Raw genomic sequence first — 21,080 nt, 5'->3', positions numbered from 1 at the left:
AAAAGCTCAGCAGGTGAGGAGTCTCACAAGAACAGTCCAGCTCACCTATATGACGTACCTGCACCAAGTGCCTTTGGGGTGTCAGGAGGGTTCCTCTCATGCTACTATCCAACTTAGGTCACCTTTTGTATATCATAACTAAAATTAAAATAATTACTTTCTAAAAACTTGCAATGCACTACCTATATTATTTTAGCAGAAAGGTTTTGAAGCAGCTTAAACCCACAGTTAACATTAGCACCATGTTCCTCTCATTTCTGTCCCACATGCAACAAGGAAACATCACAAAATTGCCAGAGCAGTAGCACATTCTTTCTTCAGTCATCCTACTTTTTATATTTATGCACAAAATCTTGGAAAAGGGCACAGAATTATTCCATCTTTAAATCACTCCTCTTTGGTTTTCTAGGTTGCATGCACCATTTTGTGTATGACAATCACTGATGAAAGCCAGAGCTTGGCAGGCAGCAGGAGCCTAATACTTTTAAGATCAGCAGCAGCAATTGGAGAAAGCAACCACTTCTGAGAGGATTTAAACCCTGTAAAGCCTCACACAAAGTTGTTGCACAAAAATAATAATGTTACTTCCTTGCTTATACGTAGGAGTTAACAAGGAAACTTTTAAAAGATTCTCTGTGTGAACAGAAGAGCAAACAAACTGCTTAACATGATTTCAGAACAAGTCAAGCAAAAGAATGCAAGGAACAAAAGAAGAAAATAAGGAAAGAGGCTTCACTTTACATCAGTCTCTTCTACAACAAATTGTCATTTTCTTACTCAACTACTCCCCAAAGTTTCTCCATCTATTTTCATTTCTCACTGACCACTCTTCTTAGTTGCTTGTTAAGTTCTTTTGAATTTCATTCCTTAAAATGACACCATTCAGGCAACTGCAATATTTGTGCAAATGCCCATGACATTCCCCGCCCTAAAGTTTCATGATACTATCAAGTTTCTGTTAACATTCAGTAAATATCAAACCAGATTTAACAATAGGAGAGCTCCCAAAGCACTTGGATTCCTCTACGATTCACAGACATAGGACACTGGATAAAAACAGGAGGTACTAATAAGAGCTCTGACTGAAAGAAAGGACACGGCACAAATGCAGTTCTCATCACACTTTTGGTAATTCACACATACTGGGAGGGGAAACCAGAATTAAAGTTTCTGTTGCTGCTTTGACCCTAGACAACAGAGAATCCAACTTCTGACACATATTCATGGTGCACCAGACTTCTAGTTCAAAATTTTGTAGAACAATTTGTTAACATGAACCCCTTTATAGCACTAACAGTAGTTGAATTACAGAAAACAACTTCTCACTTCAAACATTTTCAAGGACACAAGATTCAACATTCAGTCTTTAGGTAATTATTTACTCACTACTTGGGATTACACTTACTGAGAAAGCAAAGACAAAAGTTTCCGTTTCTGCTTTGCAGATATATTCAAGAAAAGAGTAGAAAACCAAATTCTAAAATTCTGCACAAACAGTGCACTGTCTTTAATTCATTATCATCATGAATTTTATGACAATGCATCTCTCATTCTTCACATCCTATGTAATGCAGGATATTTACCTGGTGGGGGAATCAGAGGTGGAGCAGTACTGACATTTGGAGGGGGTGGGAGGAAAGGAGGTGGAGGAAGGTGGGTAGGTGGAGCTCCTGGAGGGAAAAATGGAGGTGGCTTGGTAAAATTGTCTACTTCAGGATTAGATCGTTCTGAAAGAACCTGTAAAATATCAAACTATAGTTACAATTGCTATGTCAAAAGAGTAAAAGATAGGTTTCCTCTCTTTCCAGTTACTACAACAAGAAAGTATTACTTATGCACCTAAAGAGCCATATTCAGATGATTTAGGTTCAATCTGCATCCCTACGTTCGGTGTCAGATACTTGCCAAGTAACTCTGAGGGTCTACAAACAGCTAACAGAGAAAAATAAACATAAGATTTGAGAAGGAAAATAAGCCATCTGAATATGGCCCCAAACACTATTTTAAATTTATATATAAAGGAAAATATTTTAAAAATCAATATGAAAAGAATGAAAAACCCAAGCATTTATATTACTTAAACACTGTGAGATCAGCTGAAAGACACATGGCAGTGTTTTCAATATAAACACTATGATCCGCTACTTTTTTTGTTGTTTAACCTCAACTTAAATTGATATGGAAGTGCACCAAGGGCGCCAAGCAACCTTGATTGTTCTCCACAGGTAAGTCAGGAGAGAAAAGCTGTATTCAATCTTAACGCAATTAGTTGTTTCCTTAAGATAATCCAAGCCCATGAAGACTAAAATCAGAAAGGCTAATCTTATAATTTATAATAAAATAATAGAATACAATTTTTTAAAAGTACAATAACTATTTTTCTCCTTCGCAGCTTATTTTTAAAAGACTGCATTCCTCAAAATGCATAAGAAGAGGCTTTCATTTTCAGTATTAGTGTCTGGCAGGAATAGGGCAGAAACACACAGTCAGTTTAAATATTTATCTTAGTTACTTGGTAAACAAAATGCTATCCCATGCTGATCTAGCAGAGCCAATGCGGTCTCCTCCATTTAAGTCTGTAGTATTGTTCATTTCCTTTCAGTAAGAAGTACACCAAAATATTTACCTCTTGAAATACATCAAATATTTCATCCAAATGTAACTGAGCCAACTGTCACAACTTTCTTCCTGAACTTAGAGCTATTTCTGTTCTACTCTTTCTTACACACTGAAAAAGTTTTAATCAGAAGCTGTAGGGATTTTAAATGTCTTTTAGTCAAAGATAGTGTGCAAATACTCAGTAGAAAACCTGTATGTTGCTGTTCTCATTAGCACGCCGTCGTCCTTCCACCCTGCTGATAGTGATGGTCTGTCCAATCACATCTATTGCGCCAGATAATCGCCTGCAAGACAGGACAAACCAGAATCAACAAGCAGAGTTAGAAAAAGGGGTGAAAACAAAGATAAATAGGAGTGAGAAGTCTTATGGAATTCTCTCATTCTAAAGGTAGAAGTTCCTTCTCCTGTATAAAACATAAAAGACAGTTTCTGAAGAACACTAAATGTGATAAGATAGCGTGTAGAACTAAACAATGCAGCAATGAAGAATCCTGTAGGGTGAACACTGACTCTCCACATTCTCCTTCCATCCCCTACAAGCTAATAAATGTACACCCATGTCATCAATAAAAGGAAAGAAAAAAAAAAAGGAACAATAGCAAAAAACACGCATTGGATACAAACATTAAAATTAAAAGCAAAATTAATGTCTTAAAATCTTCAATAAATCAACCACGTGGGAATATACTGACAGTAAAGGACTCCAGGTGCCAGATCAGAAAAATAGTATGACAAAAATCTGAATGTCATCCACTAAAACTAAAACCTGGTGTCTGTGACAATGGGGAACCACTGTTTTGAAGACAGGAAGAATCTAAAGTCTAGTGAACTTTCCAGTTTGCAGCCCAAACAAATGAAACCCAGAAACCTAGCTTTATAGAGAATTTATAACTCTATCATTCTCATGCATATTGGACAAAACCCACCTGTTCTGCAGCCCACGGTTAATTTCTAAAAGAGGTTAAAAGCAGGATTCACTTAGGTCAACTTCACTAGAAAACGAGGTACAAAATTACATTGCTAATGGATGAGAGAAACAAAGGTACATCTGTGTCACACCTATAAGGTAAAGTAGAGAAAACTGACAATATCTGCCAATAGCATGATACATAACAAAGTAAAAGAATGACTGTGAAAAAAACCTTGCAGGACATTTCAGAAAAGAAATGCATAGATTTCAACAGAAATCCAAACACTTCCTGTGTTAGAAGACAAGCTCCCGTCCGTTTTGTCTCCAGCGGACCACCAATCGCCTTAATACAGAGAGCAGGGAGAGCAGCTGAAGCCGGGATTACAGGCTCCAGGTGCTGCTGCACTGACAGCTCTGACCCCAGCCGCTCAAATACCTAGATTCCAATGCAGCTGAAAAAGACACAGCAGACACTAGAGCATGAAGGATCAATTAGATCTCCCAGAGATAATCTAAAGCTCCTTGGCAGATTGCATATTGAGGATGATCCAAATGCCTTCTTTCTGAGCTTTTCAATATCTGGCTTTAGAGATTCCTCTTGGATTTTAAAGCATGCTTACTAAGAACAACAGTTTGGAGGTAAAAAAACCAGTCTAATGGTACAAGAGTCTACAAGTGCATCTGCAAACTAAAACAGTATATACTGTACAGTAGCCTCTTTAAGGATAACATAAGCTTAAAAAATTCTCTTATCTTCTAACTTCTTCATCCTAGAAGTCAGATTGTTTCAGTCTAAATCCTGAAATAGTCAACACCCGCTTTCCTAATCCTTGCCAGTGGTTTTGTATGGTATCCCAGCACTGCTGCACTTAGGGATTATTATTGTTATTTTGCTTTCATTAACTAAATTGGAAACATAACTATTATAAATCAATTGCTAAACCAACTCTTTCATTTAAGGAAAAAAAAAAGGGCAAGTGAATTTTTGTAAAACAACAAAACTTTGTCTCAGTTTTCACTGACAGCTCATTTGGTTTCAGAGTTCTAAGACACTGGTTCTCTTCTATTGCTGGTATCTTTTCCTACTTATCTAAAACCATACCCTAGAAAACTAATTTTCCTTAGATTTAGTCCTTGTGTGTGATGGATGACTCTCTTCCAGGGGGGCAAGAAACCCCTTCTCATCTGGCTCCTTGCTTGGCTCACTCTACTGTTTTACAGGGCTTTCACCTGGGAGTGATGAACTTAAAATTAAGACTTTTTCTGTCTTGCACTGTTTGCACACTGCCAGCAGCTCTTGGAATCAAGGCACTGGCAGTGGACGCCAATGCAAGAGTACTCGTCGTTAAAGTAATACATGCATCACCCACACTACAATAATACAAATTTTGGCTAGGGGAGCAGCCCAAATATAACACTGCATTATCAAAGGAAGCAGCTCTAGATTACCAGTTGGTTCCTCAAGACATCTAATTTTGGTAATGATAGATGAGTTCAGGAATTAGCCATCACATCTCAAATTTTACAGACTCTCCATTTCCAAGACTGTAATAACCATCTCATTAAGTACTCCACTAAAAGAGCTTGAAATTGAGCACAAGACAGTGTGTGTTCAGTTGCAAGTGCAGCAGCATGTGACACTACTGTCGAAAATGTAATCTTCACAAAGGCAAGAGGGGCATCTAAAATGCCCAGAATTTAACAGTTCAGCAGATTTGTAAAAGGGGCAAATCTGAAGTGAGGATCTTGATTAAGTCATAGCAAGTTGGCACATGGGGGAATTTCAAAGACTCCCCAGCCACTGTCTAGCTTAGTGATAAGATGTTAAGGAAGCACTACTAGGTTTCTGTTGCTGTGCTGTATGCAAAGAACAGAGAGGGCCTGGGTTTGTCCCTTACACAGCCAGGGAACCTGGGATACAGATGCCTTCCCAATGGACACATCACCCGAACATAAAAAGGCAATCCAAGCGTGTGGGATGCACATGAACCCAGAGCAGAGTTCATACAAAGTGTAGCTTGAAAGGAACATTCCAGCAACTCAGTGAGTGATTTAACTCTAATTAGAGAATGGTTATTTACGAGCTATTTGCACTATGAACACCACTCTCCATGGAGGTTTAATTCAGAAAGATATCTCTATCTCCTTTGGAAAGCTGAGTTTATTTAGGCTCTACAGAGCAAAAAGAAAGTGGGATAAAAAAAGAACAAAAATGAAGAAAAAAACCCAAACAACCCCAATTCCTTTCCAAATTCATAGCTTCAGAAGTCACTTCTCCCCACCAGAAGTAATATAAATAACTAATAACTTTTTGGACACATGCACCTTTTTCAGAAATCAGAAACAGCGTAACTACTGGATGCCACATTTATTCACTAGACTTATAGTCTAGTCTAAGAATTATAGAATTATAATATACTTTAAAAACCGTGTTTAGCAAGTTCTTGTGTTCCTTCCTGTCTTGCTTATTTGTTCTATGCTTTATTTTCCCTCCTCTTGAGGACAGTCTCAACTTTGAACTCACCACTGATTGATGTAATTAAGAAGCAAACAAATCTAATACAGAAATAACTTACATACAAACCAGACATTTCTTAAAAAATAATGCTGACATTTTCATCATTTAGTCTCGCAAGGCTATTTCATGAAATAAGAGGAAACCTGGATTTTTTTGTAGTAGTGACACATCACAAATCCATTTACACAAAGGCCCAAGCACAGAAAAAAAAAAAAAAAAAAAAAGAAGCATATATAATCCATATAGTTAAGATTTACTCATTGAGCTACTCTCAGACTTTTGAGCATACAATTTTCTTTCAGAATCTCTTCTGACCACTTGGAAAGACCTTTTTCTTTACATAGGAATTTAAGACAATGTATCCAAAGGAACAGATACTAAATATCAGAGGAGGTTGGCCTTGACATTGTAACAACTTACATTATTCACACTAAATGTATATAAATCAACCTGTGTTAAACACTGGAAAAGAGGATTGATACAACTGGCAATGTATCATTTTGATTCTTCTTTATCTATGCAACAGACCAACTTCACTTACTGATTTCTCATTCTTAAAGATATATGGGGTTCCCAGCCTTTCCTAGGTAAACTTAGCTCTGGGAGAAAACAGATATGTCTCAAGTTCCTCAGGAAACCTCTGACTAGCAACTAATATATTAACTTTAAACCTTTAAAAAACGGAAAGGTGGTCACTTAAACTTGGGATTGCTAACTTCAGACAGGAAAAAAATAACATAAAAATATAGTATAAAGCTTTTATTTATAAAGTCTTCACCATGCACACACATGACCCTACACCATGCACACGTATGACCTTACTGTATTAAAGTTGCTCACACCAAATGCATATTTCAGAGAATCACAGAATTTAAACACTGCATTTTTTTCTACAGCTTTAAGCTTAACCATATTTTAACACTCTGGTCATTAACTACTTTCTGAAGTATTTTAGAGATTCTTTGACCACCGGATAGATGCACAAAAAATTGAAATCCTGTACCAAGACCCATAGTAGATACAGATTTGAAATCCTTACCCTATGAACAGTACATTAAATTTTGAGAACTCTATTACAAGCTCATAATAAATCAGAAGCAATTCAGGAAAGTAAAAAAATATTAAAAATAAAAAAAAATTTACAGGGTTGGTACAAAAGTTGGAAGACTTAATACTTCTTACACAAATGACACCAGAAAAATAAGAAGTAATATCTCCTAAAACCAAAGCAGTAAAACTTAATACCTCAGAGAGAAAAATTTAGGTTGCCATGATGAGTATTCTAGGAGTGAAAGAAAAATGCGGACAAGAGTATCAAGCAGGATTTTCTTTTTCACCCAACAGAAATACATTTGGGTGTTGAACTGAGTCTTAAAGGATGGAATATTAGAATAGAGTGGCTCTGAATTAGTCAAGGTACTTATGGATGCAGTGCTAAAGACAAGTCATAGATGCTAATCTTTAACTGTTGGTGATGAAAGTGTACAACCTGCTCTACCTCTCTTACCAACATTTATAACAGAAGCTCTTACTGTGCGTGCACAGAACCACAATTCCTAAACAGGACCACTTGATAACTAAAGCAAAGCAGAAGCATGGATTCATCCTAAGCCAAGTGCCAGATATTAGAGAGCAGTAGCTTAGATAGAAAGGACAGAATTTATAAAGCCTGGGGCTGAGAGAAGGAGGGGAAGTAACCACAGCAAGGATAAAAATTCTCCCATTTCAAACAAAGTATAGCAAAATATTAAAATATGGAGAAACTGAAGCTACCTTTCAGGAAGGCAACCAGGCTCCAGGAATTCTTCCAGTTGTTGAAATCAGAGCTGTCCAATTCTGACTTGTTTAGCAACTGAAAAGGTGTGCTAGCTAACACCCATAAAGACACTAGCTAAAAACATTTTGCTGTCCAGTCTAATTCTCCACAAGAAACTGTCATACATCACATCTGGATTTTTACAGCTGCCGTGTAATTTGGTCCTGCAGTTTTTTTCCTCCCCTTTCCTTCTGCCTTCTTTTCCCCCAAACAGCCAAGGAAGTAGCACAGCATTCACATGTAGTGGTGAGTGAAGGCTAAAACTGACTAGGATCACTCTTCCTCTCATTTCTACCCATTACAGAAATGTATTTTCCTTTTTTCCTACAAAAATCATGAACTTCAAATACACAGAGGTAACAGTATAAAAAGTTTTTTGGTCTTGAGCTACAACTAACTGACCTGTTTGCTGGAATTCCTGTTTTGAATAAGGCAGGAGGAGATGTGAAATCAGCTTTGGTCGACTGCACTGCCAACTCTTTTTCCAAATTTCCAGTTCTGCCCTGCTGTACCTTCAAAATAATGTTTCATCGTTAGTTTAACCTCAGAAATGTAGTAGCACAAACACTCAACACAGCACATAGCCAACACAAAAAGAAAGTCAGTCCCACCTGAATCAGATTTTTTGAAAACTGTCACCTTTGCACACCTAGTAAAATTCTGTATTTCATAAGGATATATTACTTAAGTACTGTATTTAATACCCATAAGAAGCAGAGAACAAATTATTACAGAAGATGAGACAGTTTTAATATTTACTTTCCAAGCATTTGATTTGGACATGAACAGATTAGACCGATTTTCCTGTAGAATTTTCTGCATGAACAAAATAAATCTTAATTTTTAAAAGAAGCAAACATTAAAAAATAAAAACCTTCATAATCTTAATGACAGAGATATCTAACAAGTCTGCTACCCAACAACAAACTAAAAGACAAGATTAAGTCGTGGACTCTCTGTCTGCCTTACTGATCACGAGATCTTGTAACCACTTAATTTCCAAGTCATACCCGGAAGTCACCTCATACCTTGCATTATGCAAACTTTAAAAGATTTTCATTAGTTCAGACTGAATACTTCAAAAACATACTGCTGTTTCTGAAGTACTGCAAAATTACAGAGACACATTATTAAAGTTATGCAAGACCTTTGGTGCAGGTATTGTTTGACGACTTATACACGAAAGAAAAACCTGCATTGGTTAGCATTAAAGACAAACCTGTACTGATCCAGGTTTTAAAGACACTCCCACTGTACCAACCACACTGCTACATCACTCTGCACAATTAGTTCACTCATGGTATAACATCACACAGGCTGTGATCTCACAGCTTCTCTGTAGGCAAGTGAACTCCTAAGCTTTTGCAGAATCTCACTTCTAAACACAGGCACCTCTTTCCCAAACCCAGAAAAATGCACATAAATAGTTAAGATTCATTAAAAATTGAACTAAACTCTAATATCCAGAAATATGTATATATTAAAAAAAAAAAAACTGAGCAGATTTTGTGTTAAGTATTTATCTGAAAAATCTGTGAGTGGAAGCTTTGGTTGGTAATACTTATCCTCCTTCCATCAGGACAATAGCTGAGAGAATTTTCAGAGTGTAGTCAGCTGCACATTGTGACTCCCACTGCCCACCATTTCCACTGTTCCATGACACTGTTATAATGATAATTGAGGAAGGCAAAAAGCCCCAGGGAGCTTCTGATGTTTTCTTGCTAAGATAAAATCAAAATGACTGGATACCCTCAATTAGTATGAGGGGAAACAAAAATACCTGTCTGCAACTGACACTTCTTTCACAGGAATACACAGAAGAAAGCAACAAACAGTTGCAAGTCAGTTTAATTACAGTTCATGAATAAAAATTACTCCATATTGAAAATCAACACAATAAATAACCTTTGGATTTCAATTTCAACTTTAGTATCAAACAGAAGAGTAAGTGAGAAAACAAGAAGTTGAAAAAAAAAAAAAGCATTCAATCCTTAAGATAAATTCTGTTACACATATTTTTCTGCTCTCTGAAAATCAGCATTGCCAAATAGAATATCATATATAACTCAATTTATTACCATCTAATCCCAGAAGGACAAAAGAAAAATATAGAAGATGGATCTTCACATCTCAGAGTTGCCAAGGATAAGCATTAAAAAAACACAGTAAGAGCTACAAGGCCAGAGAAAAAATAAACATGTCATCATCTACAAAAGCTTCCCCAGCACATCTGCACAAATTCTTTAATCTGCAGAAACAAATGCACTACAACTAAAAATAAACTACCACATAAGGAAAAATTAGTTACACTGGGAAATTTGTTAGTTCACCAGGCCACTAACTCACATGCTTGTGGAAGGGTGATGAAGAAAGCACCACTTTTAAATCAATATTTTGTGACATACGCAGAAAGTCACTGATCTAAGATGAGAGTTTGAAGTCATTTTTGATGTCCCATTTCAGTTGTTCTTCTACCAGTCTGTGGTGGCATGGGAAGCAATACTCAAGAAAAGTGAGAGCAACCAACAAAAGTTTACTAAAAATTCACCTTAAAAAGATGGTATCTGCCATCGAGAATCTCTGCACTTGGTCTTACTTCCATAGCATTGTCTTCAGCCTAAGTTAAATAACACATTGCCCATTAAGATACCACACAACTCTGAAGTGATGGGCCACAATCTGAATCAAGGTACAGAGGCAGTCTAGCTGTATCTACTCTGTCACGCTACCCACACAAGCTGCCAGAGAAGCAACGGGAATAGTCTAGGCTCGGGATGGGGAGCGAGGTGCAAAATCTAACAAATGCACTGAACTGGGCAGACTCAGCTTATGACAAACACGTAGCTTTACAGGGAAAAAAGCATGTAGAATACCACAAAAGTTGTACTAATTACCGTAATTTTATTTGTGGTTGAGGTAACTGGTAAAATTTCAAGACCCATTCGTATTCTCTTTTGTTTTTCACAGTAAGCTTTCCAGGTATCTTCATTGAACCCATAGTTGAAATAATCAGAGAGATCAGCCCCTTTAAGTAAAAAGGCACAGGTTTTTAGGACATTGCAAAGTTGATCTTTTCTTCACTGAACATGCATACATCTTTGTTTATAACATCAAAATGGATTGGGCATTTATCTAAAAACATACTACTGAAATGTACACTACATCTTACATCAGTAAACAGAGTATTCATGGCTAAGACTATAAAAAAATTAAAATTTCATCCGAGTAACTTTCCTAGTATCCTGTCTCAGGGATTAAGAACAGATACCAACAGCATATCATAGGATACTACATTCCCTGTACCTTTACAATAGGATAAATGTGAGATCTACAGGTTTGCTGTACATGCAGTGAAGAACCACCCCCCTCTGCTGGTTCTGTATTTGACCCGTCATTTCCACCCCTTGTTTCATTTGATGTCCCAGAGTATTTTTATGGTAAGAGAGAACAGACATAACTCAAATGCACAGAATATATTTTAGATAGGTAACAGCTCAAACACCAGAATATTATCAAAGGATTCTTTTTTCCACTTTGTAGTGACTATTTAGATGACCAAAGCAACATACCAACACTAGAAAAAACTATACACAGTAGCGAGATGTACTGCCACTAAAAAGAAGCCAACCCATGCTGCTATTAGGCAAGTCTGGCCAAATAAGTTGAGCTAACCAGACAATACACACAGGAGACTTATGGAAAGTCCATGTGGTACCAGCTTCTTCTTCAAAGCTTACAGATGTCTACACGGGAACACAAAGAACCACAAGCAGCTACATTTCACCAGTCTCCATGCTCCAACCTGCTACAACTGTTTTCCATTCTGCTTTATCTTCTGTCCCATGAGACACACCAATGGCAGCAACCTCCACAGAAATACAGATTTACAAGGAGAGTTCAGGACATAACATGTACTTAAAAAAACCCCATGTAACAGGCATGTCCTACACTCTCTTTCTGCTGACACGTGTGAGATGTATACTAAGAAACACGGTACACCCACACGCCCTGTGGTACAGCACAAAAGCAACAAGTAACTCAGCTGCTTTTTCCAAGTCATATTGTACCGTATCTTCTAGTTATAGTGCAGATAACATCTCTGTGCAGTAAACAAGAATTATTATTAAAATAGCCTACTGAATACCTAAGTATCAGTTAATGTAAACCAGAGCATTACCTGGCTTTCTCCAAGGTTTATCTTCAAAAGAATCTAAATCTACTTCCAGAAGTGGCACACCATTAATACTCCCTGGTGCATCTAGATCCACGCCTTTAACTTTGGCACCTGTGAAGAAATTTTTAGGAAGTTAGAGCATTCTATCTTTACCAAATAAGAGTTTTAACAATTGTAACACAAAATATAAATAAAATCTCAGATTTAAATTTATCACAACGTTTTGGACGTGAAATGTATTTTTTTCATCCAAAACAATAAAACATCTTTTTTTTTTGCATTTTTACTAATATTACAGTGTAAGTTTTCTTACCAGGAGATGGGTAAGCTCGCCCTCCTGTCTTAATATTGAGATTCACAGGTGCTGCTCCATAACTTAAAGAAATTAACAAAAAAATTAATTAGACAGAGAAAATGCTTAAAACAGAAGAAAACACAAAACAAGAGTTAGCTAGATCCAGAAACAAACTGGACCCCGGCTCAATCACCATCCTGAACCTCTAGCTTTCCAAGCTGGTAACACTGTAAAAAGTAAAGAGATTAGCCTAGGAGGAAGAGAGTGTACCTTTCTATGCTCAGTAGCAACTTCTCCAACTAATAAACAGTTGTGAAGCAAGTCCCAGTCACTCTTCCTGAGTTGAAAGGATAAAGACCTTGATAGAAACGAGAATGGACAGAACCAGAAGAAGAGAGAAAGCAAAAATGAAGTTCATTTAGGGATACAGATGACACTCTGGAGATTAGAGTAAAACCAAAACTTAAAGAAAAAAAAAAAAAAGGGCTTAGACAGATCCTTTTTCTTTTCATTATTATTCCTTTTAATCTGCACAGAAGTGGAAAAGAGAAGCATTTCTCTACAATGACTGAAAGGCTGTCTGGTTTGATTTACTTCTAGCAACGACCTGTCCTTGTAACCAACAGAAAACCCTGTAATGTTTCACCTTCCAAAACACTTGAGAGCTTTCTTCATAAAAATGCACTCAAAGCTAGATATCGAACTGATTTAATAACCTTAGGAATGACAGTATTGTTCATTTGGAGCATGAAGAGCTAGCTTTCACTACTATTTGCATGCAGTGTAGCTTATCCTTACAGCTAGTATCAACCCATAAACATAATAAGATTAGCATATAATTAGAAGGCAGTCTGTAGTTTACAGTACCGCTACCATGCAGATTTAATTTCCATTCAGGTGCTAGACAGCACAAAACTGCCCCAAAGCATTTAACTTTATGACCTGCCATGCTGCATCTATGCATGACTGTCACAAATATTTTTTTTTAAATAGCAGTTGACTCTTATAGGAAAAATCATATAATCCTATAAAAGGATCTTGCTATACTAAAGTTAAAATGAACTGCAGTGTTGAGCTTGTTTTAGATTACTGCCCTTCCATGAATTCTCTGTCCAATTTACCCAGAAAAAAAAAGGTTCTTCAAAAAACAACCATTTCTACATAAAACTTACTACTCTAATTGGAGTTAGGATCTGCTTTGTTTTCTGTATTCATGGAAAGAGCAGCAGCAAATCCACTGAGAATATAAATCTAGTTTTGCTTAGTCTCACAAAATCTGAGGTCACTGCCTACACCACGAGCATACTGCATGTTATTGAAAGCAGACAAATAATGAGATGCTGTTTTTTTATATTACGTTGATTTGCTCAGTTAACTTAGGATATGAAATATTGAGTTTCAAAATTATATGTTTAGAAAATGAGTAAATAATCTGCATTCTAGAGTTAAGAACACAATAATATACATGAGTCAGGACTATGTACAGATCTGTCACAATCCTATTAAGAAATGACACCCTAGTAAGTCTGGTTTTCATGAGCACAAAAACACTAGGATTGCCAAGACAAACAAGCAAACCACTTTCCTTAGAAAACTTCCATGTAATGAAAAAATAGTGTTTCATAATTTGGGGTAAAATTAACACTGTTCAAAACTTTGCAGTGAAAAACAAGCCCTTTATCAAGAGACAAATTATGGGGCAATAACAGTAGCAAAAAAAGATTTTCTGTGGTACAAATGCCCAAACCATGACCTTGAGAAACTGCCTCCAGAGACTGGGAGCTCCATCCTGAAGTACATGAAAATCTCACTAATAGGAAATGAAACTACAGCCATCTAACTAGAACTGTATCAACTACTAACAGCAACAAGGACAAATGTTTCTAACATTCTCTGTTCTTACCACTCTACCACAAGCAACAAAAAAAGCCACTGTCACAATAACGACCCTAACAATGCCATGTAACATGGCCATTCCATAACAAAAAACAGCTCTCTACTTTACAAACTTAACACAATTGTTTATCAAAATCTGAAAATAAAATTTAACTCATACAACAGCTCTTCCTGACATTTCATTGACTTTATTTCACTTTTTGGTTTTCAAGTCACTGTATCATTAAAAAGATTGTTAAAGAGCTAAAAAAACTAAATTGAGACTAACAATGCATAGAATTTGACACTGACAAGTACTAAAGAATTAATTATTAAATGTAATTCTGAAAGTTGTGCTAGTGAATGTTTGTAAATAACTTACCTATACTGTGGAGCTCCTGTTTTAATATCCCCTATGGTGACTTGAACATCATCTTCATCATCATCACTATCACTATCACTGTCATCCTCAGCCTCTGTCACCTTCTACGGAAGAAAAAGTCATTGCTTAGACAAAAAGCACTTACCTTTCCAGTGGAAAAATAATCAAAAAAAAAAAAAAACCTACTCAGTCTAGAAATCTTCAAAAGAAGAAAATTCTCCTTTTCCTAGACCTCAGAAATTAGTAGCCTTAACAGTAAATTCAGAAGGCTCACCTGCTGAAATGCTACAAGTATATGAAACATCTGGATCAAAATAGGGAACTATTTTTAATACTAAGCTGTTTCTGAAATGTGAGATTTCTCAAATAAGCATGAAATCGTTTCCACCACCTAATATCCTTCTTCCCTCTACCTGGCTCATACACACTGGTTCTACTCTCACCTTGCTACTCAGGAAAGAATGACATGCAAGACTAGCTTCTTGCCATCCTCAATTACATATCCAGAGTAACTCAAATAGACATTTTTCCACTTGTAGATGCACATTGTGCTTTAGAGAAATTTACCAAGTTCCTAACATCAGTGAACTATATAAAGTACTTGAGATTTTTCAGTCAACAGGCTGCAAAACACACAAAAGAGCACACTGCATGCTGTTCTGTCCCATAGCTATCAAGCTTGCTGGTAAATGAAAGAGCCATGCTAGTTCATACCATGTTCATCTTGTCCAGTGCTTTGGTTTGTTTGACGTTTTTAGTTTTGCCCTCCCAAAGACCAGAGAGAAAAAACAGGGCAAACAAATATGATCCTTCTCCCTAATACTCTCACAGCTGCTGATTGGTGAGGCATTGGACCAGGCTGCCCAGGGAGGTGGTGGAGTTACCAGCCCTGGAGGCGTTCGAAACATGTAGATGTGGCACTTCGGGACTTGGTTTAGTGGCCCTGGTACTGCTGGATTGATGGTTGGACTTGAGGTCATAGTAGTGTTGGGTCAACAGACTTGACCTTGGAGGTCTTTTCCAGCCTTAATGATTCTATGATTATCATCAGTTCAGGGCATTTCCTAAGCTAGTTATGCTTTGCCCATTTAGTAACCCCCAATGGATCTTTCTCTCATGTACTTGCCCCAACTTCCCTTGGACTCATATAAACTCCCACGAGCAACATTTTCTTTTGGCAAGCACCATCTACTGCTTGACGATCCAACCTCTTTTATTTGTTTTCACCCTAGCTCCTACAACTTCCATTTAACAGTCTCGGTTCTCATATGGAATGGACTGGCAGGAGTCAATCCTTATCTGCAGTCTCCATACACGATTTTGTTAGCTTCTATCATACCCCGCATCTGCCTGTCTTCCAGGCTGAGGAGTCCTTGCCTGCTCAGCCATCCCGGTATGGACGCTACCCTGATTACTCTTGCTGCATTTTTTCACTTGAAGCCAAGCCTTTAAAACATGAGGGGAACAGAACATCACACAGAATTCAGGGTCCAACCAAACCAGGAGTTTATGGTATGGTGATATCTTCCATTTTGTTCTCCACTCGTTTTCTGCTACATGCCAAGGCTTAACTGCTTCTTAGACTCCAGACAAGCACTTAACTGTAAATTTCATGGATCATTCTGCATATCTCAGTGCGGCCCTCCTAAGTGGCAACGATCAGCTCAGAGACCACCATCTCAGTTTACACCTGTTTTTTCCTCCATGAGCATCACTCTTCTTTTTCTGTACAGAATTTCTATAAGCTTTATTAACCTGTCAGTTGTTCACAGACAGCCCCGGTTCATACTATCCCAAATAACTTTGTAACATCAGAAAACTTGCAAATCCACAACTTGGCCCTTTTCCAAGTAATTTATAAACATGTTAAACAGCACATGTTATACACAATATTCCAGAGAATGCCCATTGGGGGTGACCTTTCTTCATTGTGAAGACTAAACCTTTGCTTCAACCCTCTGTTTTCTAACTTTTACATGTCAATTATTCATGTGGCTCTCATCCTATAGCTGCTTAGTTTTCTTAAAAACCTCTGGTGAGGAACTTCTTCAAAAACTTTCTGGAACACAAGTGAATTTTCAACCTGAGTCACATACTTGTTGAATCCTCCAGCAAGAGGCTGAACATATCAAAGCCAAGCTGATTCTGCCCAGGTAGCCTGCAGTTAGCCAAGTGCAGCTGAGCTCTAGGCCTTAGCTATTGTATAATCTATTAACTTGCCTGGTAAAAATAAGCAGCTGCACAGAAATTTTGATCTTGAAGTGCAGTTCACCCTTGCAATACAACATGAATGGGGGGCAGGGGAAAGTCTACAACAGCACAGATATTCTGTAAATGACAGCTGAAGACAGAAGACAGGCAGTCTTTCAATGCCAAGTTCACCACTCTCACACACCAGGCAACCCACACAGTAGAGAGCCATTACAAATGCATTGAACGGAAGATAAAATTTTGTCTGCAGCTTGTACATTTTCAACCAAAACCAATTTGATTTATAAATTATGATTTCTTAGTTGCCTCCTCACAGAAAGATTCATCTTTTCTTATTCAACCAACCTGAATGCCATCTGTCTTTCTAGGTTGCTGCTGACCCGTCATGTGCACCTTTTACCATGAAGTTCTCAATTTTATGGAAATGTTCGAATGATACCCTAACAATGCTAGGCTTCATATAGATGAAAAATATAAAGAAGCTGGACCATTGAGGATTTTTCAGAAATATTTTAAAATCAGCAAGTACAAAAAAGTAAACCATTGTCTCCTTGTACCTAACATTAAACCTACTGCCTACTTACAGTATTAGCATCAGCACAAAAAGCCTTTGGTGCACTTAAAGAGCTTTTCAGTTTAAACAACAGAAGTATTTTTAAGTTTTAGAAGTTTTTTTTCCACCAACTTTAAGTAAGTTGTAATATCTTTCATAAATATAGTATTAGACTTAGTGGAAAAAAAACAAACAAAAAACCCCCAAACAAACAAAAAACCCAAACAACTTTCGTGAGAGGCCAGTCCTTAACACTTTCCCATTTATCATGATAATGGTTTCTGCATCACTTTGGAGATTTCTTGCAAGATAGAAACTAAAAAATCCCAGTGAAGTAAAAACTACAATTTTTTCATAGAACAGATTTAAACTGTTCCCATTCACAGTAAACTGAGGCCTTCTATCAACATTGCAACTGTAAATTTAATTTCCTGGTCGTTCCCTTCTTCATACTAACACTGAAGTTGTAAGACATACTGAACACTGAAGACTACTAACAAACAAGTCTGTTGTGTTGCCTTTGAAAAGAACATAATTCATCTCTTGATCCATATTTTCACATAGTTCTGAAAGTGCTGTTTATCATGTTCCAAAAAGAAAAATGATCTGAAGATTTCATTTTCCTTTCAGTGAGGAAAAAGAGAGTACCATTTTGAAAAGGATATCTTTGAGAAAAGACAGTTGTCTTGAGGCATCATCTTTCCCCCCCTAAAAAATGGAAGTACCACTCATTTATTTTCTGTAAGTTAGATTTAAAAAGTGGGCTGCAGCTGGAAATTTCACTTTCTAATTTAGTAATTTCTACAGAGTTTTTGTGGCGTATGAAACACATTTCAGGAAAAAAAGATAAATCAGAAGGCATACAGCTGCACGTTGATTCATTTAATTGTAAGTCCTAGCCAAATTACAAATATCCCATAAATCAAAACAAATTGAAGCAGTATTTCAAAAACACATTTAAAACTACCGTTTTCACAATGCCATTTTCTGCAGCTTCCTCTTCACTTCCAGGTGGGGGTGGAGCACTTAAACAAAAACAAACAGGAAAAGATGAAATTAGGTATTTATGCATGTATTATTTCACACAGATCAGCTAATGATGAAAAAAAAAGCTTGCTATATTATTTCAGAGAAGAGTCAAAGTTCCAGCTATTTTTGGCATTAATTAGAAAAAAACAATTTATTAAGACAATCTACAGATGAATATAACTTTATATTAGCAGGATAATATTTACCTATCCTTATACTAACTGGATGTTCTTGGAATAGTTGTAAGTAATAAGGTTCCTCTTTTGAAATCAAAGTCAAATCTTTCACAATACATGAAGGGGGAATAACAGGTTGGGTTTTTTTTTTTTTCCTGACGATTGACACTTTTCAAAGACATTTAAAAAAAAACATTCAAATACCCATAGGTAACGCTGGACCCAGTCAAAAGTCCCCTACCTGCATTGTAACGTTTTCTTCCACCATATGGAACAGCTACAATTCAATGATGAACTGAATTATAACTCTAGTCTGAAAACAGTAAAAATTTTAAAACTACTGGTCCATCTAAAATGGCCAGCACTGTCAAATCCAAATGAGCTCTCTCACTGGGCTTACATACTGCTGTTTATTACACAGCGATATTTTAAATTCTGCAGTTCCATTAACTGCTAGGACGTTGCACCACAAATAGCAGAGTAAGCAGGGAGCCATTTAGAAACAATATTCCTGATATTTCTGAAATGGAGTGAGCAACTGCCAATTTTTATCGAATAGAATGATTTTGATCCTGTCTTCTGTTGGCAAAATATCCACTCCTGAGAGTTGCACCAAACGCCAACAGCCCAGCTATGGTCCCAGGACTCAAGCTTGACCATTTTGCTTCATCACCCAGTAAAATGACAGACTAGCTATTGAACCTGAATAAAACCTCATCATTTTTATATATACAAAGAATGCCAAAATTAAGATACCAGAGACCAAAGCTTTTGACAGGTAAACTGTCACCGCACTTCCAGAGTTCCAAATGCAACTCCTAAGATGCATTAGCACCATGTATTACGTTTTTCAGTCCATAGCTATGCATGGAGGCAGCCAAATGCCAAGCTAGACACTATGGACCAGAAAGGGCATTAAACCACCACTGTTTCTAAAGATCATTTCAGTTGCCATGCAAATAATTTTCTTAACAACAACAGTAATAAAAGATGCCATGTCAAGAAAAGGTAACTGAACACCAAGAATCAACTGATACAGAATAGCTTCCAGATAAAGAGCACATAAATAATTAGAATTACTTGTCCTAGAAAAGAGATGACTCAAAATGAACACAACAGAGGTATAGAAAACTGTTAAGTGAGATAGAAAAGGGGACAGGACACAACTCTTTTCTTTTACTACAAGAACTAATGGGAATTGTTTAATTGCATGTAGTAGCTGCTTCAGAACAGTATTTATTGTACGTAGGCAAGTGGTGGAGGCCATTACTGTGATATCACACTGTGCCTGTCAAAAGTTGACATCAGTTCAAAAAGCAACCAAGCAAGCTTACGGACAAGAAATCCACCAAGGGTAACTGAATTCAAGAGTTGTCATTGAAAAGAAAATCTCCATTGACTTAAAGCATTTATGAAAAAAAAAACACCCTGCATGTTTTCTCACACTGACTGTCCCTTATTGTCACAATCAACACTTCCCATAGTTTATCGGTTGTGAGACTTCTTTCATTCACTACGAGAGTTTCCCTTTTCCAGTCAGTCCTTGCTACCAACCTCCATCAACTCAGCTGGATTTTCAAAGGAGCACCTTTGTGCTTTCTCATACAGCTTCTTGTGACTTAAGCAGGCTCCCTCAACCACTTCCAAAGCTTCTAAATTTCTTTCAAATACTCTCTTACTAATAAAAAAAACCAACCCCAAAACCCTAAGCAGATGTGTTATGCAACCTGCACATCAAACTAGCTGGTGATCTTCCATTGCTTCCTTGTAAACCTCTCTTTGTAACTATGTTGCGAACTCCCTGGGAGACACCGTCTTTTAATTTCTAAATTATCTACAACAAAGTCCTGATTCATTGCTAAGACTGCAAAGCACAATGATTACAGAAATAAACCTGTTGGCATTCTGTGAGGGGCTACTGCCATCCATACAGTTAAAACTTAAGATAACTTTCATACTTAAGTGTCCCAGTTTCACAGGTAAAACCATTTCACAGGAAAGCCTAGCAGACTAAACATACTATCTTAAGGGGATTTTCAAAGACAGCAGAATGTGTTCGGGCTGTGGTCTTTCATGCAGCTGGGAAGAAGAAGGTAATGACTACAGTTTTTGTGCAGCCATGCTACAGGGCTTCCAGCTGTCAAGATACTCACCTATCTTTTTCTTCCTCTGGTCTCTCTGGTTCATTTTCATCTACCACAAGAGAAAAGAGACACAGTAGTTAAGAATAAAATTCCCTGAATATTAACTGCGACAGGTACCTTGCCATGCAGGTTATTAGGCAACTCTTTAGTTTTGTATTGAGATCTTTTCCTGACATTTCAATTGTGAGATCAGCTGAGCAGACCCCTGAGCGCTCAGAGTGCTCCATACTCAGAAGTCCACTACAGGCGCAGGGTTTAGTTTACAGGTTTCATGACGATTTGAAGGTAAAGAAACTCCTTTAAGTTGTGAAGAAAGTTTACACTTAAGCGGTTAAGGCCGCTTCCGCCCTGGGAGCCCGGGCAGGTGGGTGGTGGGGA

The 21,080-nt window shown here is 37.2% G+C and overlaps 1 protein-coding gene across 1 annotated transcript in view; it reads right to left on the bottom strand.

Annotated features, from left to right (window-relative positions):
* FIP1L1 (factor interacting with PAPOLA and CPSF1) overlaps window positions 1-20,751 on the bottom strand; it is a gene marked incomplete at its 5' end in the record, with an annotated part of 39,260 nt that extends 18,509 nt beyond the window's left edge. Inside the window, 9 exons of the mRNA XM_008948053.1 lie at window positions 1,584-1,737; window positions 2,810-2,903; window positions 8,266-8,375; window positions 10,758-10,888; window positions 12,041-12,148; window positions 12,351-12,412; window positions 14,590-14,693; window positions 18,321-18,378; window positions 20,712-20,751. Of these exons, the coding sequence (XP_008946301.1) occupies window positions 1,584-1,737; window positions 2,810-2,903; window positions 8,266-8,375; window positions 10,758-10,888; window positions 12,041-12,148; window positions 12,351-12,412; window positions 14,590-14,693; window positions 18,321-18,378; window positions 20,712-20,751 (861 nt within the window). The remainder of the gene's footprint in view (window positions 1-1,583; window positions 1,738-2,809; window positions 2,904-8,265; window positions 8,376-10,757; window positions 10,889-12,040; window positions 12,149-12,350; window positions 12,413-14,589; window positions 14,694-18,320; window positions 18,379-20,711) is intronic.
* Between the last annotated feature and the right edge of the window lie 329 nt (window positions 20,752-21,080).

The sequence above is a fragment of the Merops nubicus genome, unplaced genomic scaffold (genome assembly GCF_000691845.1).
Source record: "Merops nubicus isolate BGI_N331 unplaced genomic scaffold, ASM69184v1 scaffold4949, whole genome shotgun sequence".
Taxonomy (NCBI): Eukaryota; Metazoa; Chordata; class Aves; order Coraciiformes; family Meropidae; genus Merops; species Merops nubicus.
Note: the sequence above shows the minus strand (reverse complement) of the source record. Positions and strands in the feature narration are given on the sequence as shown.